The sequence below is a fragment of the Prosopis cineraria genome, unplaced genomic scaffold, assembly GCF_029017545.1.
Source record: "Prosopis cineraria cultivar Desert tree isolate PC_DT_omini unplaced genomic scaffold, ASM2901754v1 PC15, whole genome shotgun sequence".
Lineage (NCBI taxonomy): Eukaryota > Viridiplantae > Streptophyta > Magnoliopsida > Fabales > Fabaceae > Prosopis > Prosopis cineraria.
The window spans coordinates 5,814,585-5,841,588 of record NW_026555346.1 but is presented as its reverse complement, the minus strand read 5'-3'; the positions used below and the strand labels follow the sequence as shown (position 1 = coordinate 5,841,588).

General features: G+C 34.0%; 3 protein-coding genes across 6 annotated transcripts; 2 read left to right on the top strand and 1 right to left on the bottom strand.

Moving 5' to 3' along the window:
* The first annotated feature begins 4,416 nt into the window (after positions 1-4,416).
* On the top strand, positions 4,417-13,074 carry LOC129294445 (protein ACTIVITY OF BC1 COMPLEX KINASE 1, chloroplastic). Its single transcript, XM_054932830.1, has 14 exons — positions 4,417-4,990; positions 5,450-5,656; positions 5,744-5,833; positions 5,950-6,096; positions 6,466-6,630; positions 6,797-6,937; positions 7,049-7,228; positions 9,834-10,029; positions 10,588-10,715; positions 11,034-11,105; positions 11,986-12,098; positions 12,190-12,337; positions 12,417-12,486; positions 12,598-13,074. The coding sequence occupies exons 1-14, from the start codon at positions 4,652-4,654 to the stop codon at positions 12,660-12,662; spliced, it is 2,061 nt and encodes a 686-aa protein (XP_054788805.1). The 5' UTR covers positions 4,417-4,651; the 3' UTR covers positions 12,663-13,074.
* Positions 13,075-15,898: 2,824 nt separating this feature from the next.
* Positions 15,899-19,465, top strand: LOC129294729 (uncharacterized). Of its 4 annotated transcripts, XR_008589438.1 has the most exons (5): positions 15,899-16,115; positions 16,858-17,850; positions 18,481-18,706; positions 18,781-18,824; positions 19,051-19,465. XR_008589438.1 is itself a non-coding variant. In XM_054933202.1 (4 exons), the coding sequence occupies exons 2-3, from the start codon at positions 17,006-17,008 to the stop codon at positions 18,815-18,817; spliced, it is 882 nt and encodes a 293-aa protein (XP_054789177.1). In that variant the 5' UTR covers positions 15,913-16,076; positions 16,858-17,005; the 3' UTR covers positions 18,818-18,824; positions 19,051-19,465. The 4 variants fall into 4 exon arrangements, 3 of the variants coding, with proteins under 3 accessions (XP_054789177.1, XP_054789176.1, XP_054789175.1); XM_054933202.1 differs by lacking the exon at positions 18,481-18,706 and having other exon boundaries at positions 15,913-16,076; XM_054933201.1 differs by lacking the exon at positions 18,481-18,706 and having other exon boundaries at positions 15,913-16,076; positions 16,534-17,850.
* A 2,969-nt stretch (positions 19,466-22,434) lies between these two features.
* LOC129294547 (cytoplasmic 60S subunit biogenesis factor REI1 homolog 1) lies at positions 22,435-25,175 on the bottom strand. The gene is made up of 5 exons (XM_054932968.1): positions 24,898-25,175; positions 23,545-24,114; positions 23,278-23,447; positions 22,917-23,135; positions 22,435-22,772 (listed from the first exon to the last, which is right to left on the bottom strand). The coding sequence occupies exons 1-5, from the start codon at positions 25,000-25,002 to the stop codon at positions 22,613-22,615; spliced, it is 1,224 nt and encodes a 407-aa protein (XP_054788943.1). The 5' UTR covers positions 25,003-25,175; the 3' UTR covers positions 22,435-22,612.
* Between the last annotated feature and the right edge of the window lie 1,829 nt (positions 25,176-27,004).

The following is a 27,004-nucleotide window of genomic DNA, read 5'->3' as shown; positions in this document are numbered from 1 at the left end:
TTTAGGGGCTTTTACACACATAGTTTACATTATAAGATTAAGTAAAAAAATAACCTATCATTTTTTAAATTTTAAAAATGACCTTTTTACTATTTAAATTATAATTAGTTTACAAAACTGTTCGTTTTAATATTTGCTTTTTTAAATATTAGGAGATTCAAAACGCAAAAGATCTTTGAAATGAAAGAGACAAATTCGAGAGAGAAGACAGAACTTGACGCGAGATAGCAGAGAAGTGTGAGTAAGCTACAATCATAATAGAGATAGAAAAATGCGAGGTGGGATACATCGACGGAAAGGAGTACATTGACGTGAAAACAGAGCTATAGATTCATAATTTCTTATTTTATTAGTTTAGATACTTGATTCTACATGTAGGCTAAGAGTCCAATTTTTTTTTGAATTATGTTTGATCTATTTTGGATAAATGATTATGTGTTTTTTATGTTACTAATCTGTAATACTACATCATTGATATATGACTATATATCAATTATAAACAAGTTTATGTCTGATTGTCTGGTTATATTAATTTATATGGCATATCAGTGATATACTATTATGCATCACTTATATAAAAGCCATATTAGCGAAAACTTACTAATTTGTTTATCATTGATATACAACTATATATCAATGATACAGTATCACAGATCAATAATGAAATTTTCTCTTTAATGTCTAATGTCCTCACTACTACAAAATAAGTTTACAGGAGCACTTTTTTTTTTACTTTAGGGAGCGCTTTTAAAGCGCTCTCGTATCGAGCGCTCCGAAATGTATAGGAGCGCTTAAAAAAAGCGCTCCTGTATATACACTATACGGGAGCGCTTTTCGAAAAGCGCTCCTGTAAGGGAGCTACAAACGGGAGTGCTCCCGTATGCAACCATACCGGAGCGCTTTTATAAAGAGCGCTCCCGTATGAACCATATAGGAGCGCTCTCTGGAAGAGCGCTCCTGTATGTTACTTTACAGGAGCGCTTTTCAAATGAGCGCTCCCGTATATTACTTTAATTTTTTTTAAATCAGATTTTTTGAAATTTCTCCTTTTACGTCTCTTTAATAATGACAAATCATAATATCAAAAACTAATTTAAAAATAATATTAACATAAAAATTTATATACAAGAAAAGAATTTGAAACTGATACAAAAATTTCAATTTCCTAACTAACCTAGTTTAATTTCTAACAAGCCTAACAAATGAAACTATTGTTATTTTTCTAACATTGAAATCTAACTTCCTATCACAAATAGCCAATAATATATTCTGACAACTCTTCAACTAAATCTTCTATTTGCTCCATAGTAAAATACAAACATCTTACTCCAACAAAATACTACACAAGATATGAAAGCAATATATAAGGAATTAACATTATATCAACTTAATTTTAAAGTTTTTGACTTACATTTTCAGGAATGATCAACTCTTGTTGTGTGATTACTTCTCTCATAAACTTCATAACATAGTATCCACACTCCCAACCTTGTAATTGTGTAGGTACCTATAAAACAATAAAAGATGTCATTATCAAAATATGGTGGAAATAAATTCTAACTTAATTTAAAATACTTCAGCGATGAAGTTATATATATGAATCATTTCATCAAGACAGTCAACATCATATGTCCCACTATCACGATCAAATGTTGAGTAGCTCGCACTATCCCTCCAATTATTTGCATCATTCCTTGTCTCCCCATGCATGGTCCAACAAGTATAAGTTGGATCAATCCCATTACAGATTAAATGATCTTTCAATTCTATTGGCTTTACTCTTTTTCCATAGCAACATTTCAAACAAGGACATATGACTCCAAGGGGGTCTTGATCACAACAAAATGCAAATTCAATGAATTCATCCACACCATCCCAATATTCTCTAGATAGTTGATTAGCCGACATCCACTTATGATCCATATCACTAATATGATTATCAAAATTCAATAAACAAAAGACTTAGATTTCTATAAAAAAAAATCAACAACATCTTCCTTAAAAGAAGAACCTCCCAAATGATCAAACAATCAAATTCCACAACACAATACATTTAAACTCAAAAAATTAATTCATCCAAATAAAAATTTAGTAGCATAATGCATCTAAATTCTGTCAATCAATTGTAATTTAATTAATAACAATAATCTCCCTTAAAAGTATATTTCATAAATAAAATAAAAATGTTCAAGTAGTTTCCTCAACTTTAATCTAATTATCAACTACAAATACTCCATAATTCTAATATAAATAACTCTAATTCATATATTATCTATAATATTGATTATTAAAAAAATATATATGAAATTTATTCTCAAATATATATAAATATATCAATATATTACATTATAAATTAATTATTAAAAAAATACCTTCACAGTGTAGTCTTCACGGCAGAAAATGGAAGTCTTCACGGCAGTAGCGGAGGTCTTTGCAGCGTTGCTTCCTCGGCTGTACAGCAATGACACACGGCTACAACGGAGGTCTTCACGGTGTCGCTTCCTCCGGTGTACAGCAGCCGCACAAATCTGAAACAGCAATGTAGATCTAGAATAGTGATGCAGGAGATGGCGGTGACGGCGATGACAGCGCAAAAACAGAGACAGATGGCGCGACATGACACAGAAATGAACAAACAGCGATGAACACTAATCTGGAACAATGAACAGCAGCAGACGATGATTTGGAACAGCGAACAGTGGCGAACGATGATCTGGAACAGCGAACAGCGGCGGACGACGATCTGGAACAGTGAACAGCGATGGAAGATAGATTGATACAGCGATGATCTAGAACTCGTTGGGAACGCACAACCTCAGCAAATGAGAGAGAGGTTTGAAAGAAACTCATAAATAGGGAAAAGAAAACTGACGGGAGGCAGAGATATAAAAGACCACCTCTTCCGGAGCGCTCTTCAAAGAGCGCTCCGGAAGGTCTCTCTTTCGGAGCGCTCTTTGACGAGCACTCCGGAAGAACAACTCTTTCGGAGCGCTCATTAAAAGAGCGCTCCGAAAGATGAGCTCTTTCGGAGCGCTCATTCCAAGAGCGCTCCGAAAGAGTTGATCTTCCGGAGCGCTTAACTACGAGCGCTCCCGAAGGTCTTTTTAAATTTTTTATAATATTCTATTTATATTAATTAGGAGCATTATCTTATTGAAAAGCCCTGACATACAGGAGCGCTTTTCTAAAAAAGCGCTCCGGTAAATTCCGCATTTACATTTTAGAGCGCTTTTTAAAGAAGCGCTCCTAAATACCCGCTCCTAAAGATATATTCTGTAGTAGTGCCTCTTCGTAATATATGGGGAAATAGAGAGGGAGAGAGGGGAAAAACCCTATGATAAAGATGGTGATGTAGGCATATTAGATCAAAAATTATGATGAAGAAAAGCACTGTATGAGAGATAAATATAATGATCCAAGAAAATTAAATCAAAAAACCTAATGAAAAATATATTTAGAGACAATAAATCAAAGAGGGAGAATGCACAATGCAGTTTTTGATGATAAAAATGAACAATCCAATCAGTTAAAGATTAGTTAAATCAAATATATTCTATTTTAATAATAAAGTTATTTTGAGGATAGAAAAGTACATTTAATTAATTTTATGAATGGATCATATTTTAAAATATTTAAAAACCTCATTCGTAATTTACGAAAGTTATATTTTTTGATATCATTGAGCTAATTTTATTTCTTCCCTTAAAGACCTAGACAAGAATTTATTAAAATTATTATTCCATCTGTTTAGTATCATAAAATATTCTTTAAAATATCATGCAAATAATATAAGATATTTAAGTCTTTTAAGTATATTTCATCCATTCAAAAATATAAGACATTTTTAACTAAATCTCATTCCCAATAAAGAAGTTACATGCATTCAAACTAATCATATTTTTTTATATTTACCCCTATTAAGCATTATATAATAAATATAAAATCATTCATCTACAGCGGCACTTTTAAAAAAAGACAATGATTACACCTCGAAAGAATAAAAACATCTTATATTTTTAACATCTAACTTTTCAAAATAAGTCTTACATTTTTAAATGAAGGAAGTAATTAATATGAAAAAAAACCACCTTTGATAAAAGATATAATTGATGAAAAATTTTAATTAAAAATATATTAAATGAAAACAAATATAAAATGAAGGTATACTTTTAAATACTTTATTATTAATTCATTGAGATACATAGATTAATTAAAAATCATTTATAATATTAAACGGATAATATATGCTATATATATAATAATAATAATAATAATAATAATAATAATAATAATGAAGGATGTATATCCGCCAGTGAGTGGCAGTTCCGTAGCCTAACTACCCAAGTTTTGTAATCACAAACTTATCCCCAATAATACAGCTATAACATGGAAGGGAAAATCAGGCACCTTCTGGGACCACACGACTTCATGCTCATGCAAAGAAGTTCTGCGGCTATCCTCTCCCCGCACTCCCAAAGGGCTTCCCCTTTTATTGCTGGAAATTTCAGAACAATAGTTATAATAAAGAACTTCAACATTATTTGAAGGAGTGGTTGTTTCAGACAAGAGCACTGCCAAGCATCCAAGATGACCCTCTTTTCTTCTTTAATTTAGGGTTTCAGCTTTCAATCTCAGTTCAAATTCGTTCAACATGGACTCAATCTGTACCAATTCCCTGCGCACACAGCCCTGTAACATTGTTTACGACCTTCTCTCCTGTAAGAGTCGATCATCATGGACTTTGCTTTCACCGTCTTCATTCGTATCGTTAAGGGGAAGAAGAGGTAACAAGTTACGGCGGGCGCGATATTTGAGTTTCGCTGCGACAACTGGTTCCAATGGTAACGTTGCCGCCACGAAAAGCACTTCAGCTTCTGTGGGTGCGACCGGTAGCAAGGTCTCGTTAGCCAGCAAGTCAAGCAGTGCGCTGGAGCAGCTTGACATTGAGCGCGGCGTCTGCATTCCATATCGCAAGTACTCTCCCGAGATAGTATGAGTTTACCGGTTCTTTCAATTTGAATTTGAATTCCTGCTTTATATTTCAATTTCATTTATATATGCGCCTAGCCTTAAAATACGTTTAGCTTTGCGAATGTTGTGCATTAAGTCTGATTTTACTTCAAGAGACCTGTCATTTGATTTTTTTGGAAATCTCAAGTCGTGAGAAGTTAATATTATTTTGGTCTTCAACCAGTTACCATTACGACCAATGCTTTGGTTGTGATTGCATAAACAGGCAACCAATACAATTGTGCATGATAGATATGGTCAAAATTTTTAACTTAAAATCATGGGCAAATTCAAGCGAAGTGTGTATTAATTTGGTCCAATATGTTACTTGTTTTATTCTAACCTGATGTAACTTGCTGTGTCTTATTATTATTATTATTATTATTATTATTATTATTATTATTATTATTATTCTTTTTTTTTTTTGGCTGGTGATCAGGTCAGGAACAGGGTTCTTGAATCAAGAGGGGCAATTCTGTCACTAATATCACGGGGTGTGGAGATAGTTTGGAACCTGGGCTTGTACTGGTCTACCTTGATGTATGATTTCTTAGTTGGAAGGGATGAGGAGGTTGTTCCATATCGAGCTCGGCAGCTTAGGAACCTCTTGTGTGCTCTGGGACCTTCTTTTATTAAAGCTGGTCAGGTGTGTTATGGTTCAGTCAAATAATCAGACCAAGCAGGTCTTAACTTGCATTTAGCAGTTGCTTATAAGTTATTTGGGATCTGGCAGGTCCTTGCAAACAGGCCTGACATCATTAGAGAAGATTATATGAATGAACTATGCATTCTTCAAGATGACGTGCCTCCGTTTCCCAATCAAGTAAAACTTGTTATGAGTCCCAATAGTTTTGTAAATTGATTTTGTTAATACCAAGTCAACTTCATTTTGTTGATTATTGGGCTATTATTTTAACATGTGGCTTAAAAATTGCCTAGATTGCATTTGGTATTATAGAGGAGGAACTGGGTCAGCCAATTGAAGCTGTTTTCAGCAGAATCTCATCAGAAACAATAGCTGCTGCAAGTTTGGGTCAAGTTTACAGAGCTACTTTACGTGCCACTGGCGAGGATGTAGCCATCAAGGTGCTGTGGAGCTCTTCTTGTTCTACTTCTGTTCTCATACCAAAGAATGGCATTTGATCCCCTCGCCCCGGGGTCCGGGGGGCGTGGGTTCATTTGATATTTGCTCACTTACCCTGCTTAAGAGGAATCACTTCAATTCTTTGTTTATAGTTGTCAATTTGCAAGATTTTTAATTCTTTCCCTCTTTTCTACCTGTTTTCCAAAATCCAAATCATTATTGATGGTGTCAACAGATTTAACTCTCAAGCTATTTGAGTGCTGCATATTTATATTCTCTTGTTAAAAGATAAACAAAAGGGAGAGGGGGGACAAAATGTTTAAGAAAAAAGGTTATTTCTACTTCTGAAGATGGCTTTGGCATAATTGCAGGTTCAAAGACCTGAGATAGAGCCCATCATATACCGAGATCTTTTCCTATTCCGCACTCTTGCTTCATTCTTAAATGAACTTAGTATGCAGAAGTTGGGGTGTAATGCTGAGTTGATCGTCGATGAATTTGGTGAAAAACTTTTGGAAGAGCTTGATTATACCTTGGTACTTAGCCAACTTGTCTTTAGAATAGGAATATGATATGTGGTTTGAATGTATGGAAGCATCAAAGGAGAAAAATTTGATTCCAATGGCATTTTGAGTATGGTTTTTCTATATGCTTTAATTTTAAATTTAAATAAACGTGCTAATGTCATTTTCTTTATTTCAGGAAGCCCTTAATATTGAAGACTTTATTGAAAATTTTAAAAACGATCCTACCGTCAAAATTCCTCAGGTTTACAAACAACTTTCTGGTAACCGTGTCTTAGTAATGGAATGGATTGATGGTATTAGGTGCACCAACCCTCAGGTTTGTTTAATTGGATAGGTGATGTTGTGATGCCTTCGTTAAATGTGTCTGCCCCAATCAACATTGTTGGCCTTTTGTTGTAACCGAATGATTTGCTTTCTTGTAAAACAGGCCATTAAAGAAGCTGGTATTGATATGGATGGATTTCTAACAGTTGGTGTGAGTGCTGCTCTGAGACAACTGCTGGAATTCGGATTATTTCATGGAGATCCACATCCTGGAAATATCTTTGCCATGCGCGATGGACGAATTGCATATGTGGACTTTGGCAATGTTGCTGTTCTTAGTCAGGTAATTCATATGCTGCACATTTAGAGCTAACACCTTGTGCCTTGATGATGCCTTAATTGTGTTGGCATTCAATTAAACTAAAATTGACTAAATGTAGCAAGGCCAAACCCTAGGTCATTCTTTCTAAGGGGCAAATTAGATGTTATCTTAAGATGATTCTAGGTATTTAATTACCAATGTCAAAAAGATCTAAAACTAAATGTTAAATTTTTACACTAAAATGCAAATTATGCAATAAAACTACCTAAATGGTTGCGAATGCTTATGTCTAATACCTAAATGTTGTTATGCAATGCATGAGTCATAAATTATGTTTGAGGGTTTTGTTTCAAGAAAATTAAAATGTAAATTAAAGAAATTAATTAAGTGACTAAATGAATTAATAAACTAAAAATTAAGACAATTTTGATTCAAAAAGTGGTAAAGAGGATAACTTAGGACTTCAAATGGAGTTAACTTTCCTAGCTCGATTCAATTAGTTAGTCCAAAGAGAAATGATATGAGACTGAAATTAATAAATTCAGTTACCTAATTAAAGTAGATGGAACCCATAAGCACAAGTTCTAACACTTAATCCACTAGAGAACTCATGGTGAATTAAATGTTATAACTATAAATTTTTCAAATTAAATCCATTAAAACCAATGACAATTAATTCAAAATAAATCTGTAAAATATGTTTAAATTATCTAATTGAACAATTGGATAAATTACCAACTCAATTAAACAATCAAGAGGTAAAAGTAACAACTCAAATTTGCAATAAACACTACAATGATAATTAAATTAATAATGAGAACTCAGTCATTAATATAATTGAAATTCATTCAATCCAAATATCAATTTAATCCGAGATTCAAAATATTAACAACCTAAAACTATATTGTCTTCAAATATTATAACTTAGAATCACTTAAAACTAAATAATCCTTAGCTTTTGAATTAAAAAGATGAATGAAAAATCACTCCCTAATGGTCTTCAAGTGCAAATTCTAGGCTCTAGTTGCTTCTATGCCTATCCCAAGTTGGCTTCAATCTAGCTCAAGCTCCCATGGAGATTAAGCTCCTCAATTACTTTGGCCATGAGAAATAAATGATGGAGATGAAGACTAATTTTTGGGGAATGAAGAAGTGGTGTGTGGGTACATGGAGAGATGAGAGCACTTTCAAGAAATGGAGTAGGAGATGAAGATAACGATAATGCAGTGAGTCATGGGGCTGTGAGAGAAAGATGAAATGGGGAAATGAACGATGTTAATCAAGAGTGTGTCTGTGAGTGTGCTGTTGGTGGAAGAATGATGGATGATGAAAGGGAAGTGCTGGATTATGCAAAATAAAAAATAGAACCTAGGTGAAGAAGCCGAAATGGAAAATCCAAGACAAAGCTCAAAATGGGAGGAGGCAGCTAAGAGTAGTGTGAGGAGGGGAATAGCGGTAGAAGAGTAGGTGGAGATTTTAAAAAAAATCCCCACCATTAAATTCATGAAAAGCCAATGAGAAAAATAATAATAAAAAAAGGTAAAAGTTCTCTAATTTTACTTAATTGGAAATGCTTTTTGTATCCTTGAAACTTGGATGCTCCTTTAATTGTCAAGATTTAAACTCCACCATTGAGTTCCATTATTGCTATCTATATGGCCTAAAAATTCAAGTGCACCCATTAACATATGTTATGTCTAAAATAAATCTCATGGCTCAAGAAACACTTTACAATTATTATTTTTTCAACAATTATAATTTCCCCACAAAATGGCTAAAAACTCAAATAATGTATTCCCTCCGTTAATAAGTGTAAGGCATTTTTTGAAGAATTGGATGATAAAAAATGTAAGACATTTTTAGTTTTTTGAGGTGCAATCATTGCCTTTTTTTCAAAAGTGCTCCTATTGATAGTGATTTTATATTTATTACAGGGGGTGAAATTCGACTAAAAATGCTTTACATTTTTGAACGGAGGGAATATATTAATTCAAATTAAACTCAATTACATATTGCCAAGATTAAACCATGTTAAAAATAGGAAAATAAAATTTTAACAATTTAAACCCAAAAATCCCATAATTAATCCAAAAATATATTATTCCTCAACATTGGCTAATAATCCAAATAATATCTAATAAACTCAAATTAGCCCAAAATTATCATTAAAATATATGGAAAAGGTAGGATAAAATATATAAAAATTATGGTTTATTATGCCTCTTTGCTGGTACGTCCTTTAAATGATTATAAATTGTACTAGGAATTAAGGGGTCAACACTTTTCTCATATGTGGGTGCTTGCCGTTGCATTATATACCTGCAGAATCACCTTTGTAAGCATGTGTTGCACTTTGCATGTTGTTTCGCTGTATTCCATCCATATCTAGCTTTGATCTGAGAACAAAATATCGTATAGCTAGATATGTTACTGCTTTTTAGTAATGTTTTTCAGTTTTTCCTGGTTGTTCCCCCTCCCAAAATGACCGGCAAATTATATATCTTTCAAACTAATTATTTTTCCAGTGTTTGAACATATCTTGCAGTGTCACTATCAGCTGACGTATAATATTCTTAACAATGTATATACTTTTGGCTGACATGTTAATTTGCATCCATTTCTACAGCAAAATAAGCAAATTTTAATTGATGCTGTTGTGCATGCTGTAAATGAGGACTATGGTGAGATGGCTAATGATTTCACTAGACTGGGCTTCCTATCACCAGGGACTGATGTCACTCCTATCATTCCAGCTTTAGAAGCGATTTGGCAGAACTCTTCTGGGAAAGGACTCTCAGATTTTAATTTTCGAAGTGTCACTGGTAGGCAATATTTATACCAACCACTGCTGCTATCTGACCATCTGACCTGAACTTTGATGTACCTCTTTGAAATTAGTTTTCTGATTTTGGGCTTGGAATTTTTTTATTTAGTTGCATTGTCTGATTCTCTTGTTTCATCTTTCTCAAAGAGCCCCTGTTTTTTTCAGTAAATTACTTAAAAAAAGAATTCAAATACATTAGCATTGAGTTTGGTTCAATTGACTGGAGGTTGCCAAATACTGCTACAGAAGAAAACTTATTTGTTGTGTTGTTTACTTTGTATGTATTTTGTTGTGGAAGAATAATTTAACTCTGAATTTCTAGGATGATTAGATTTCCTTATTTGAATGATCAAAGTTGTTTTTTGACTCATGATGAATTGGTAATCTTGAAAGGATACTGTAGTTAATGCAGCGCCTCTCAGCTAATCTTTTGGTAATGATGCACCTTTTTGACATTAGTTTGCGCGTGTGAGAGGGAGGGAGGGAGATAAATTTCAGTTGCTTCTAATCATGCATGATTTCATGTAAACTGATGCTATAGTAAAATATTCTGCAGGGAAGTTTAACCAATTGGTTTACAATTATCCTATTCGCATACCTGAAAGGTTCTCCCTGGTAATCCGTTCTTTACTGACTCAAGAAGGCATATGTTTTACTCTGAAGCCTGACTTCAAATTTCTTGAGGTAAAATCTCATATGTTTCTGAGTTCTTTAGGATACAAATTGATTTAAAAACTTCATATAATTTATTTTAGACAAGCAAATGTATCCAGAATGACTAAGGAAGCTAAAATTTGTTTCATAAAAATTAATCATATATTAAAAAAATGCATTTTCCACATCTGCATCAGTGGAAGAAGCAGGGATAAAAATAAGTCAAAAAAGTTTAAGTGTATTTGAGCAGGAACTTCATTACTATAATCCAATATGTTTGAGTATGTCTTTCAACTTTTTTTAGTCACACCTTACTCCAATGCAGTAACAAGTTCTGTATGCAAATAGGTTGCCTATCCGTATGTGGCTAAGAGGCTCCTAACAGACCCAAATCCAGCTCTTCGTGAACGTCTCATTCAGGTTAGTTTAAAGCTGGAGTTCAAAATGCTAATTTTAGAAATAGAATGGTTTCTTACTTCATGTTGCTTGAGTTAAAAATGTTTCTTTGTTGGTGATTTTAATGTAAATCAAAATCAATTTAGGGTTTAAGGATTCTACAGTTTGGCAAGCTCAACTTGCATGAGTTAGTAAAGAGTGGCCTTGCATCCACCAGAAAGGTGCTGCCGTTGGGCACTTGGATGAAGGTCCCTTGCCTCAATTAGCAAGAGGTGTTGAGGCCTCTTGGCGTCTTTGACTATACTATCTTACCTCCTAATAGCATGTGAAAAGGGCTCTGTGTGAACACGAATATTTTGGATGTTTTTTTCCTAACACGTGTGTGTGTGTGTGGAGGTGGGGAAGGGGAGGGGGAATACAACAGTGCCTTTGTCATCTTATCATCTATAGGTAAACTCGTGTTTTGGTGGTGCATTGTCATGGTCATTGGAGATAAAGCTACGAAAAAGTTAGGGCTTGGTTTTGTATAATATAGCATTATGTCTTCTGGTGTCACTAGATCATGGTTGCATTATGCTTCACTTTGTTTTCAAAAGGTGAGTCTGTTATATTTGAAGAACTAAAATATCTTTCCTCGTTTTCTTCTAATATAGGTTAAATGCAATGGCTTTAATTCAAACACTGCTTTCAAATGTGCAATAATCCTTGCATGCAACGTGAAACATTACTACTGTATTTTCTCTTCCTGTACCGTGCATTTGTATGATAGATACCTCGGCAGTTATGGATTTCCCAAAAACTTCGGTGATTCTTGTTTTCCCTTCAAGACATGAATTCCTAACTGTTATAATTGCTATATAAGCTTGTTTTGTTCATCACTTTAGATAAATTGTTGCTTTTTTAGGTTCTGTTCAAAGATGGCCTGTTCCAGTGGAAACGGCTTGAAAACCTCATTGTTCTTGCAAAGGAAAATGTGGCCAAGATGAATAGCAATCCAGCATTGCAAGTGAAAGACATGTCTGTATTTCTTCAAAACTACTGGGTGTGTTTGGTTTCTTATTTTTGAGTCATCCAAGAAGTGATATTCACCTAAGGCTAATCTATACAGGCAAAGAACAAGAAACTTGCGAGTTGAAAGAAAACTGGACCTCACAGACACCATTAAAGATGGAGCTCGTCTTTTCTTTGTTGACGAACGAATACGTAGACAGCTTCTTCTTGCTTTGACTGAGGATTCAAAGCTTCATGTTGAAGAGGTTTGGTCCTAATATACCCTCTCCTCTCTTTGAGGTCTACAATCCTGGATTTGTGGATTTTGATTTGTGTTCTGTGCAGCTTGTTGATGTGTATAGGCTAGTAGAAGACCAGATAGACCTCCCTTCAGTGGCTTTAGAAGTAGCAAGAGGTAATGCTTCGACATACCCTGGAATGGATTTCAGTTTAGATTGTTTTCTGGCATTAGCTTGCTGCTACATATGGCAAAGTAAATATTGATCTGCTTCTATTCTGTTTGTAGACTTCCCAACGTTTGTCAAAGATCTCCTACTTTCCTGGAGTGACTCAGTCTTATCCGATAGATAGCCAAGTCCTTGGACTTTCAGCGTAAGGAGTGGTACAGACTTATTGGTATACACCTGTTATGTTTCTTTTGCCCCCTCTACAGCGAAAAAGGGTTCTCTACATCAAGTCACCACATCTGTATAGGAATAACATTTTGCCAAGTAAAATGATTTATAGTTTCATGTGCATAATCGACAATTCGTAGATTTTTAACCTTCATATAACCTTATTTTTTGCACAATCCCGATGCATGTTTGATCATGTAAACCTAATTTCTGCGGTGCTGGGGATAAGGTATGCGTTCTTAATCGTAAATTGTTTATGTAATCCATGAATTGATCATATGTGCTAGAGTTTCTTTACTTCCATTTCACATACAAAATGGATGAGACCATCAATATAGCTGTTGATAATTTTATAATAACTTATTCGAGTGGCTGTCTCTTTTAACCTGAACATTTTGTTTAGGTCATGCTAAGAACTTGATCCTGCTAAACGTACAACTTGTGATAGGAAATCAGATTTGATATGGTTAAAATTTAAAGTGCATACGACTGGGAAGAGGTCTGGGTGGGAACAAAAGAAGTTTACTTGTTAAATCTAGATCTGGTTGCTTCTCGGTGGAGAACTATTAAATGGAATTTATTGGGTTACTTCCTCCGACCCAAAATATAAATAATTTTTTAAAAAAATTCTATATATTAATAAAATCTTTGTTTTTATGAAAATATGTACTCTTTTTCTTAAAAAATGTAAGGTATTTTTTGAGGAGTTGAATGTTAAAAAATGTAAGGTATTTTTAATTTTTTTAGATGTAATTATTACTTTTTTTAAAAAAAAGTACTCTTATTGATAATAACTTTATATTTATTATAGGGTATTTAATAGAAATAAATATGAAAAAAATGGGGTTAATTGAAAAGTAAGTAATTACTTTATTAGGGTGAAATTTAGTTAAAACTGCCTTACATTTTTTAACAGAGAGAGTATTATATTTTTTATTTATAGTCTCAATTATTAATAACTTTATAAAGAGTAAGAGATGTATTTCTATAAATATTTAGGTTAATAAATATAAGAAGTAAAATAAAAAAATATTTTACATGTATTAAATTATTTATATTATGAATCAAGATTAATTGAAAAGAAATGGATATATTTTTGGCGGGGGAGTTTAATAATACAAATAGGGCATATTGGTCATTATGGTGCTCATTGAGAACTTTGACTTGAGAGTAGAGAGACGGCGGCAGTGAGGACGCGGCAAGTAAAACGGGTCAGAATACAGGTACTCGATGTGTCTTTATTCTACGTGCTCACTCAGGCGTGTAGGTGGCGTCATGGCTCTGACTGCGCTAACCACAGCCCTTGAGAATTAACAGCGCCCCTATTTGTTATGTCACTCCAAAATCACGAGTCAAATGCGTAGGGCTGCTATAATCTGCATTTTATACAGTCAATATAACCTCGTCAATCAGTCATTATGTCTTAACATGTGACGGAAAAATGAACTTTAAGAATTCATAGAATTATCATCAGATTGTTTAAAATTTACCATAAAACAAATTAATTCTTCGTTAATAATATTAACAATTTTAAATTTTATTCCTTACACTTCATGCTCTGAATTCCCAGGGTTGACTAAGGAGAGGATCCTTTCCCACCTTCAAAAGTGTTTCACGGAATTGCAAGCTTAGCAGTTAGCAACACGTTTTTGGAAAACTAATTACTTTTGTAACTTATTTCATCTTAGCTGTTTTCAAAGTTTGTTTCCATAATTTGGGTTGCAGGCAATTTTCTCTTTTCTGTTTTTTTTTTGGACCAAAGGGTACCAGGCAAATTCAGGGTGTGTAGAATATGTCACAAATTGTTGCAGTTGACATAAAATATAAAACCAGCATCCTTCCCCCCACCCCCAGATGCCAGGCTTTGAAAGGAGGAAAAGAAAATGAAAGGGGAAAAAAAAGTGACTTGCAATATGCAGAAAATTAATAGGCAGGCTGTTGCCCACAAATATGAAGCGGCATGTTTCTGGGACAAAAATGTCAGGACTCCTGAATGACCAAAAAAGGGACATCGATTTTTCAGTTTTTTTTAATAAAATTTCATTTTGTTTGCTTGTAGAATTATCTAATCTAGATCTAAATTATTTCTATTTGTGGAACAACATTTTGGCGTGGTTTTTTTAATTTGTTAGACAAATTATAAAATTTGAGGAGTGTTTAATATTTTTCTAAATGTGCCCTTGTTGAATGTATGAAATAACTTGCTAAAAAAAAGATTTGCTTAACAAAATTTAAGAATCTAAGGTTAGAAAATGAAGTACTAAATAAGAGTTGGTTTCAAAAAATGAAAGTAGATCTAAGATATAAACAAGTTAAATTATTATTTAGTTATCAAAAAGTGATTATTATTTAATTATTTTTAGATTTCAAGTCATCTTTAGGATTTTTTAAGAATTTCTACTCATAAAATATAATTTATTATTTAGTTATTTTAAAATTCTATGATATATTAATATATCTCCGTATTTTTAATGACTTTCTCGTTTACTTAGCGTATCATTTTTTTTAAATCCACTCCTAATTGTTTTAAATTATTAAATAACAAATCACTTTTTATCATTGCAAAAAACCACAAAATTTGTATTTTTTATAAAATTATTGCAAAATAAATTACCTTTCATAAAATCACTAAAATATATAAATATAAATGTTACTTATTTTTTAAAACTAAAACAAGCCATCCAAAATTAGGGGTGGCAATAGGCTAGATCTTACTTAAATAAACATGAGCCTATAATAAAGGCTTAATACTTGAACTTGTATACAAGTTTTTTTTAAACTCGAATTTGAGCCTGAAACTTTTTTAAAGGCCTAATGTATTAAGTAAGACCTTAAAAATACTCAAGAAAATAGGCTTTGAATAGCTTTCATTAAATTTTAAGTCTACTTAAATCATCAATAAGGCTCAATTATTCATCAAAAAAATATAAATTAAATGTAATTTAATATTAAAATAAAATAAAATATATAAAAAAGTAAATAAGAAGACCTACATTGGCCAAGCTTGTGGGTTTATAAGCCTTGCTTTAAAAAAATAAACCTGACTTATTCAGCTAGGTCGGTTTAGCTAAAAAAATTTAGTTTAATAAATTAAGTCAGGCTTCAATCAGATCAAGTTGCTTGACATGAGCTTGGCCTGTACACAAACATGCAAAGCAGGGATTGGGTCAATGCAATTATGCAAGAATCAGGAGGGCATTAACGTCAATCGGCTCGATATACGACCTTTGCTTTTAATCTTCCTCCGGCGAAGTATTAACACCATCTGGAAGACAGGAAGAAAGAGACCCTACCTACCGCGGCTCAAACCGGAATCTCCATTTTCGTGAAGATCACAACGCTGTCTCTCTCTCTCTCGACTATTCTTCATGTTAGTTTCCGTCTTCGGTCATCAATTCTCAAATATAAGGTGTGCTTGAACCTATTCTCAATGTACTCGATTGCTCGAGTGCCTCGCGCTTCGTCTCCTGGTTTTACTCTAGGTGTTCGAGCGCAGTTCTTTTTTTTTTTTCGCGATTATAATTTTTATCGTTATTTTTTGTATCTACTAGTTTTACAGCGACTATATACTCATTATTGAGAATAGGTCAACTTGGTCTGTGTTTCTCAACAGAGAAATTGAGTTACAGAATTACATGATCTCTGTTATTTAACGTTTTATTGAGTTTTTCCTGTCTTGTTAGGTTGGGTATATTATTTTTGGCCAATACTGATTGTTTATCTGACACACCTGTTTTTTGTATGCACTAAACTATCTGTGTTGTTTTGTAGAATATTTTATTTGATTTTGGTACTGGATTCTATGCTAAATTTTTAGGCATATACAGGTATCAGCTTTGTGTTTGGCTGAAGTTTTAGATGTGGGAGGAGGTATATTGATTATGGAATTCAAGTATTTTGTTAACGAAAGCCATAGGGGATTAGAGTCTAATCTGATGTATCATTTTCGAGGGAGATGTTCTGGACATCTGGTGTACGGAAGCATTATATTACCTTTACATGATTATTCTCTTTGATACCTATGATCTTCGTCTATATAACATTCTGAACGGGTTTTTATCTTCCCAGCACTTTATGTTTTCCAAGTCATTCCAACACCTTGATGCTTTATTGGAATAGCATTTTAAACTATTTGTATGTTATTCTGTTAGGCTACAGTTAGAATTCTAAATATATTACCGACTGGGCAATATAATCTGATCTGAGGAAATGCAAAGCTCAAGAACAAAGTTCGTATAAGTGGCTTTTTCATGGTTTTCTGACCTCTTGTAATAGTCAGTTCAAGCTTATTTTGACAGCATGGGGGATATGTTAGATATCCATTGGGAAGATGTGGTCTGCCCCATATGCTTGGATTTTCCTCATAATAGTGTTCTGCTCCAATGTTCATCTTATGATCAAGGATGCCGTCCGTTTATATGCGACACAAGTCAATTACACTCGAATTGTTTGGATCGTTTTAAAATTGCATGTGGCATGTCATCCTCCTTGATGTCTGATGAAACCTCCACAGAAAATAAAGAGCCAGTGGTATCAGATGACCGATGCAAGCTGAGTTGTCCCTTGTGCAGAGGTGAAGTGTCTGGGTGGATTGTGGTTGACAGAGCCCGTCTATTTCTGGATAAGAAGAAGCGTTGTTGTGATGAGGTGCAATGCTCATTCATGGGAAGTTTCTTGGAGCTGCAAGAGCATGCCCAACAGGAACACCCCCATGCTCGTCCATCAAAAATTGACCCTGCTCGTCAGCTAGATTGGGAGAATTTTCAGCAGTCCACTGAGATTGTAGATGTCTTGAGCACTATTCATTCAGAAATCCCTCGGGGGGTGGTTTTAGGAGATTATGTGATTGAATATGGAGATGATGATACTGCTGATGAGTTTGAAGACTTCCCTGGAGATGAAGGCAACTGGTGGACATCTTGTATCTTGTATCAGGTCTTTGACAACTTCAGGAGTTCCAGAAACAGAAGACGGTCAAGAGTTAGTGATACAAGAAGGGGTAATCGCCGTTTAAGTTTTGATACTTCAAACTCTGATGAAGGTTCTGTAGCATCAGTCGAGTATACTGATTATAGGCTAGATGATATTGATGATGAGTTTGGTAGTACAGTTGGCCCCTCAAGGGGTAGCAGTGGTTATCGCAGGTGCGCAGCTCTTCTTCATCTTTACTTTCTTTTGCCAGCAATTTCATCATTTTAATCATAATGTCTTTTACATCTCATATTGACTTTCTGATTTGTCAATTTCTAGCAATTTATGTTTAGGACTTTGTAAGGAACGTTTAATGGTTTGGACTATAATTAAATTTGTGCCAAGCTTCCTCATGCAATCCATAACAAGTGACTGAAGTTCCCTTTTCCTTTCTTTGTTTTTGTGATGACCATTTTGTGTCTCAGTGTAGAGACCTTGATTTCTCTTTGTTGCTTACTGGGTTGTAAGTGGCTGTCGTTCTGATGAATGTAGTTTCCTTTTTATTCAAAAAACAAAAAAAAAAAGTGATGTGACGTTTGCACTATGGCATCAGAATACATGATTGCTTAATGCCCATGTGTTGATGTATTATGATGTGAGAGAGAGAGAATTATTTTTTAAAAGGATTGGGCTTGTTTTGGTGCTCTACAATTTCACTATTTCAAAGGAGAAAATTTATCAGTCTTCACTCATTGGGTTTCATTTAAGTTTAAATCATATTTAGGTTGCCTTAGTTGTAGACTCCACGCTAAATAGAATTAGTAGTTTTTTTCAATAGATAATTCATTCCTATTGTATTTCAGAAAATTGTAGGCTGATTCGCTCATTTCTCATATTGGAAGACGGGCTTAAAGGCTTCTTACTTGAGCCATTAAGGATGAGATTTCATCTAAGTTCAAGCAATCGTCCATTACCATTTTCCCATGACTGTGTGATTGGCAACCTACATTGGTTATAAGTGTACTCTTCAGTTTTGAAGCAGTTATCAGGGTTATGGATGTGGAATATTAGTTTGAATCGGAATATTATGTTAGTATGTCCAAGTTCGTAGAATTTCTATATTCTCATTGCTGTTATCATGTATTCTTGTTTCCTCGTTTCAGATATCACAGACGCCGATCCCGCTTCTATGACAACTAACTACTAGGTATGTGGTGCCAGTAAATAATCTACGTTTTCCTCTTTTATTGTACTAAGGTCCCGACTCTAGACGAAAATTGGCCTGTTTCTGCATGAGTCACAATGTGACCTCGCACCCCCCTAAAGCACTTTCATTGATGATAGCTTTCTTCCTGACCTGTGAAGCAGTGGTGTTGTAGTCTTTTTATTTCATTCCCTTTTTAGACGTACTTATTCTCTGAGTTTGCTGGCAGTACGTGAACAGAAGTGGAGCAAACCGAAAGGCAGAGTTCCACAGGACATGGGAAGCAGTGTGATCTCCGTGCAGCTGGCATACATTTCTAGGTTACATTTATTGCATTTACAATGAGATGTGCTGATGGGCAACTTTACAAACTGAGCAGTTGCATACTTCCTTGTGGGTCTCATACTAGAAGCTTTGTTTAATGATTAGCTTTAATCGCTCCATTTGTTAGCTCAATCTGACTGAATGTTGGGCATTGAAAGCCTGTTAATTTTCTCATGTGCGACCTTCTAGTGTTTCTGCAAGCATTCTGATGCTTGATTATGATAGAACTAGTTTACATCTTTTCCATGTACATATCGCTAATTGATCATGATATGTTAGAATAATAACTATATAATAGCTGTTAGCCCTTTTTTTTTTAATGTGTATAATATAATAGCTGTTAGCCCTTGTTTTTTTTTAATGTGTATAATATTACTTTATAATTTTATATAACCATAGTGCTCGTCTTTATTTGACTTTGTGGTCTCATTAATTAGATAGAAATCGCCACAACTGTAAAATTAGGGGATTACGATTCTTATCTCCTTTGTGGCTAGAATCCCACCGACCGATTATCTTTTGCTTGTGAGATTTATCACCTGTGTGAGAAACAATGCTCCATATAGTCTGAGACGTGCATTTGCCGGAATTGGCACCATAATTGAAATAGGTACCGAAACCTAGTTAAATTTCTGTTTCAAACTGACAAACTGGAGTCCTACACAAACAATTATTGAGTACTCACGTAATGCACTCCAACTCTCCTGCATATGCACGAGTCGCGCCTACTCTCCCTCGCACTTACTCTTCTGTATGGATTTCCATTTGTTGGCTGTTAAGCATGTCACCTTGAGATGCTTGGTTTAGTCGGGAAAGTGACAGCTAGCTACTTCTAGGGTGTCATCCTGTAGTTCAAATAAAAACGTGAGAGGAACAGGCTTAGCCAAGCTCGAAATGCTAATTTTCAAGCTCCATCGATGAGAGAACCAGTTACTGTGAAGCTTGAACTGCCTTAACATAACTCACCTAAATTTATTTTTACAGAAGGAAAATTCTTGAACGATTCCCTCCAGGCTCCAAAAGATTTCATCATTATATTCTGCCGCACGCCTCTCCAATTTGATGTTATTTGGGCTGCGTACTGTTAACAGAAAGAAGCAAAAATGAAATCAACACAAAATTTGAGTATTTTTGGGCCAGAACACGAAACTAAATTTAAGGCAAGTTTTTAGTCATAATTTATAAGTCTTTTTTGTCATATTTTGGACAACGCATCAAGGCTGCTCAAGTGAAGATGTCTCTTGTTGGTTAAAATATTAAGACGTCACTTCCGACAAAAGTTTTTTGGGCCAAAGTGAAAAAGTGATCTGTGGAATATTACAACAACAATGACAAGCACTGTCTAATTAGATAGCGTCAATTATGCATAACGCTATTATACTTTATTATTTATGAAATATTAGATGGATTAAAATAGTGTTAATTGCCATTTATGTGAAAAAGTAATTCATGTAATATTTACTTATTGAATAATACATACTACTTTTGTTGGATTAATAAATGTGTGCAACTTTTTTCTTGCCACAAATACGTGCAACTTTATTACAAGATTTTGGAATAACTATTACACACGCATACATATTTATTTAAAAAATAAAAAAATTAGGTTAAAGTGTGTTTTTAATACTTTAACTTTATATAAAATTTTAATTTGGCACCCTAAGTTTATAAAATACATTTTCATTACTCAAACTCTAACATTGTCAATTTCAAATGATTTTTTTTTATATTAATCATTTTTATTTTAAAAAATAAAATTAATATATCAATATTTGATCATGTTTTGTTAATATTTAAAAGTTTAATGTAAAAATTTTTTGTTAATAAAATTAAAGTTAAAGTTAAAGAACTTTAAAAATGTTTTATAAAATTAAGAGATCAAAATAAAATTTTATGTGAAGTTAAAAACTTTATAAAATTAAAAGATCAAAAGTAAAATTTCTTGTAAAATTAAAGGACTAGAAATGCATTTAAGCCAAAAGATTATGGCCAAGTGAGAAGAAAGATATCTTTATGAAAGAAAGAAAGAAAAATGTCCATTTAAGTCGGAGGAAATTGCATAGCCGTTTAAACCAAGGTCGATTAAATGCTGAACCCAAAAAGTTCATCGATGAAAAGGGACTTGTCATATGCTGGAAAGGGACTTGTCAATCCACAATAATTACTTGGAATATTCGAGGAAGATGCTTGCTGGATGGTAGTTCCCCAAAATTCTCATCATTTTCCAACAGTTGTGGTAGCAAGTTCGCAACAGAGGAAAATGTACTAAGAAATATGAGGAACGATCCACAACGAAAATTGATAACTTTTTCGACTGTAGAATGAATTCTCGATGTGGTTGGAGATTAAAGTCTCAAAGACAGTGATTCTAATTTAGTTCGCAGTTTTCTTTCCCATGGACAGAGCTCATCTCATGCCTCTGAACAGCGAACACTTCATGATTTCCAGCTCGCAACCTCCAAATTATTATTATTATTTTTTATGCATAAGAAAGGTTAGATAAATTGAATTTTAAAATTTCATCAAGATCGAGTTTTCAAATTTAAAAAGTATTTATAAAAGCACTTACAAATCAACCATTAATAAAATCCTTGCATCAACTTAAACTCATAACCATATGAGTTATAGAGTACATTGACAGTAAAATCTTATTTTTTGAAGATGGTTTTGTTCAGACTTCTGACTTTTTTTTATTTTTAATGTCCAAATGAGGACGGAAGTAAAAGCAAAAAAGTCTCCAGCCCACTCTTTGGGATCTCGAAATCTCGAAATAACAGCAAGCCCAATAACATCATCACCAAGTACATTATTCTGACCATTATTGTTGGAGTTTTATTGCCACCATAACATGAGCAAATCTCTAAACTTTAACATCCATGAATTTTTGTAAATTTTTTATAAATATTGTTTATATTTTACTAATATTTTTATCAAACACAAAATCCAAACTTCATAAAATTTATGAATTCTCAATTCCAGAACAACCATTCTCTAATGAAACGATTAATACAAAAAATCTCAGCTTGACACCCCCTACAACCCAATTCAATTTACAAGGTTTTCACACATGGGGAGACTTCGCATCTACTTGGAGATGCAAGCAGAAAAGTTGAATTAATGTTTTATTTAGACTAAATTAAAATCTTTCACTATGTCCCGGCCCCATACCACCACGTGTTCCTGAAAAAATCAATAGCGATCCGCCAAAACTCATCCCTGGACTTATCATACCCGAATGATAAATCTAGCAGTAGCACCAACGAAAGCAGTAATCAAGTCATATACCATCTTCCAATAGGTAAACGTAATGCCATTTCATCAAAGCATACACCCACAAATGCTGATGCCAGATGTTCAGGGGGAGCCAAAACCTCAAATTACTTTAGAAATCAAGCTCAAAACTCAATAGTTACACAGTTGAAACTAAATAAACAGAAGGGGGCAAAATCAATATCGGAGGCAGGGGACTAATATGGGACATTCTTTGGCAAGTTACGGATGACGTTACTTTTCATCCCTATTTTAGAACGCATGCTTTCCACACCAGACCTATTCATTTCCTTCAGCACTTTCAACCTCACCATATGCTCCCTTGATTGCACTGTGGCCAAGCCCATGCTCCTGTAACTGAACATCAAAAAAAAAAATTGAAAAAAATCCAAAATAATTAACCCATCCTCACCATTACACCATATCATTTACAAAGTGTAGTTCGGTGAACATTCACCTTGATACTTGAAACAAAATAGAGCACAAAGTTAAGAAGAAAACCTTGAAGCCAATGCAGCAGCAACAGCGATGCTGTTTGAGGATGATGGGCGGGGTTTCTGACGATAATAACGCAAAAATTCACGAGAACCAAGTGTTTTAGTTGATATTCCATCATTTGATTTCTTAGTGATTACAAGCTCTGATCCACCGCGGCCCAGTTCAACATTGTTGGCTGCATCACCCGATGGAACTAGTTGCTTCCCTTGCTCATCCACATAACTGCAAACAAAATCAAGAGCAGTTGAGATGAGATGGAAAGGCAGGTCATAATACTGTATGTGATCAAGAACAAAAGTTTGGAAAGAGGAAGACATCAACCAAAAAAAAAAAAAAAAAAAAGGAGAGCAAGAACTGTGCTAACCTGCTGCTATAATCATAGAATTCTTCCAACTCCACTTCCTCGTCATCATCGCCATCACCATAATGCACTTTACAGTGACTTTTGGCTGCCATGTGCTTCCTAACTGCTTCCAGGCTGCTGAAAGGCTGGCATCTATCATTGCAGTAAAGACACATATAATCCCTCATGACCTAGAAGGTAAACAAGCAGGAAAAGGTTGATGAAATCAAGCCTTACTGAGCAAAATAAAATAAAAGAGGCAAGCATCAATTGCCTGTAATTAAATACCTTAAGGCCTAGATAGGTAAGCAGGCCTTTTGGATCCTTTAAATACTCAACATCTGGAATGAAGAATCCATGCTGCTTGTGCAGGTGAACAATGCAACTTTCTATAGTATCATGCTTTTGATCACACATAAAACAGCATGATGGATCCAAATCCCCATAATCATCATCTTCATCCATATCAACATTGTCATCATGCTCATTCACATTCAAACCACTCATGGACGTTGAAGCATCATTAGTCAAAGGATCCTCAGGATCAACCTCCTCCCATTCATCTTCACTTCCTTCACTTTCATCATTGTCTGCATCTCTTCTGGGAGGAGGTCTATTCATTACACGTTGTGATAGTGGTTTGACTATTGCCTTGTCATCTGAATGACTACTTCCTTGAGATGCCCGCATCAAATGGCCACGGGACTTGAGATGCTCAGCATGAGCCTTAGAACTTTTATAATTTTTTCCACAAAGGCCACAACTATAGAGCATGGGGGTTTCATTTGATTTATCCTTAGCAACTGCAGATTGTCTAGCCAGGAACAGTGCTTCTGTCACCCCAGGGACACCAGCCACCTTTAAAATTAAAAAACAAAACGCAAATGACATCATTCCATGAGAAATAAATCGAGTGTATAAGATGATACCGATAGAAATCATTTATAACCTAAGACACAGAACATTTTAAAAACCAACACAAACCTCCCCAGAAAATTTCAACAAGAAATAACAATCCTTCTCGCATAATAAAATCATATATTTAACACACAATGCGATATCAGAGGGTAAAATAAAATGGGATATGCATATATACAAATTCAAAGCATACGAAATTGGCACAAATTGAAAGCTGTGTTGAACATTCATGAGCGTGCGTACCACACGATACGGCGTGTCCAATACTAAAAATTTCAAGATACGAATACAAGATGCATACATATATATTGACGCTTTAAACATACACAACATAAAAAGTTGAGTCAAGGTTTTCAATAGTCTAAGGACAAGCAACATAAAAAAAAAAGTTTTGTTTTGGAGCAACCGGATTATTAGAGAAAATTTATTCAGTAATGAGAACATGTAGCGCGTATCTATCTAATATGGTCAGCTCTACTCATTTTAAGTAGAGGGGTAAAATTGAGCAAAAGCGAGGAATGATAGTATCAGTAATGAGCAGGCGCATACTCACCAATTCAATGTATTTGTTCACAAGTGAAAAGGCAAAACATTCAAGGGCATAACCTCGTCAGAGATATATTGTTTATATTCAGTGTTGCTGGAAAAGTATGCAATAAATGGATGAAAATTAAAGATGCAGCGAAAGGATCATGAATAAGTGTTGGAATTAAAAAGGGAAACCTTGCGCTTGAGATTGTATCGGTGCCACTCGGATTTGTAATGAAGCTTTTGCTCTGCATCGTCGTTGAATTCTTTGTTGCAAGCGTTACATGTCAAAGCTGGCATGATTGAAAAGCTCTTGCGAATTCACCTGAATTATCAGGGTTAGGAGAATTTCACCGGAGACGCTGATATTATTTTCGGTTCTGTGATCGATTAATAATATTTAAGGCAGGCGACGGCTGGGAAGGAACGAGTCGGTGAGAGAGAAACGAAGGAGATGCACTGTGTTTGCGCAATAGCTTATCTCATTGTCGGCCCATTAGGTCTGGTTAACATAGCTCCATAACTCAGACCATTCTACATCTCGGCCCACTGACTTTCCTTAAGGGTATTTTTTTTTTTACCCAACCATAATTTCTCTTTTTAAAAAAATCTGCCTCTTTTTCTTTGCCAGCATTATGGATCATCAAGGCAATTTGACCACCGTATACCAAATAAATATATATATATCCCCATATGCAATGCCTTTAAAACTATTTCCACATATACTATATAGGATTGAAACCCAATTCAAATTAGGCCAAATTTCAATTTTTTAACATAAAAGTACGGAACTTGATCTTCATCAAACCAAGTTCTCTGCTAAACAATTAAAAAAAAAAACACACACACACAATTATTGTGACAGCCCTAGCAAGTTATGCCTGTCACTACCCCCTTCTCCTGCTTAATTTTCCTTTCTCTTCCCCTTGCGTTTCTTATTGAGTGATGTATAGACATTGCTGTTTTCTTTATCATCTGCATCGGTATTTCATTAATTGTTTACAGACATTTACAAAAGCGCTGGCCCAAAAAAAAAAAAACAAACATTTACAAAAGTTATTATTGTTATTATTAATTTTAAATATTTTGTCTCCTGCGACCTTTGAATTTTTTTTATAAAATTATGTGCATGTTAGAATGTTTTATTTGTAAGATATGCATATTTAATAGAATAAAATTTAAAACTTATTAAATTTTTATATAGAGTTACTAAGGTTAAAGGTTTTCTCCTTATTTTCATGAAAATGTTAGAAGCGAATTATAAATAAGATAAGAGGGATACTTTTAATTAGAGGCGTCATTAATAATGTTCTATAATTGAGATTTCTTATTATTCCTTTATTGTTATTTCTTAATTATCTTGTTAATAGAAGTTGCCATGTTGTATAAAAAAAATGCACGTGGAAACTTACGTGGCATCTAACGTAAGCTTCATGCTTTTTTCTTAACATGACATTGTAGTTTGTTAGTAAAATAATGGACTGAGGTGCAAAAATACTTGCTAAGTGGTTGGCTAGGAACATTCAATAACCAAAAGCAAAAAAAAAAAAAAAAGATAAAAACATTCATAACATTATTAGAGTTAATGCAAAAATAACAAATCAATTAACTCTATCCTAACGCCATTAGTTTCCAGCATTAAATATTGACTGTACTTGGCACATGTCAGTATTTATTGACATTGACTAAATGGGGGGCAAAAACATTTATAAAGTTATCAATTGGGAACATCCAGTAGCCTAAAATAAAAAAAAAAGAGTAAAAATACTCATAATATTGACTATATAGCTAACACCCAAGTAAAAGTTAACAATTCTTTCATCAACATAGACCAAAAAAATTTTGAAATGAAATTTATAAAGGTTGATCAGTTATTGTATGAATATCATAAGAAAAAATGTCATGTTGATTGAACATCAAGTTAAATCGCTCATTTCTTTACAACACTAGGCGGCCTATAAGGCATGCTTAATCTTGATTTTTGATTATGTATAACTTATCCCACTATATCAAATCTTAGGTTTTACCACCAAAAAAAAAAAGAGTTGAGAAGGAGGGAGGGAGGGGATAGGACACGTTAAAAAAAAATTGGCAGGATACATCACTCACCAACCTACGTAGAAATTAAACTGGAAATATTTTTTGTTTACGTTAGTAAACAAATGATCAACTTATATTTAGATGTTAACTAAAGAGTCAACATTTAAGATATTCAATGGACTAATCACTTTTGAACCAACTTTAGCAATGTTATTGGTATTTTTATCTTTTTTCTCATTTAAAGCTACTGGATGCTTATAAC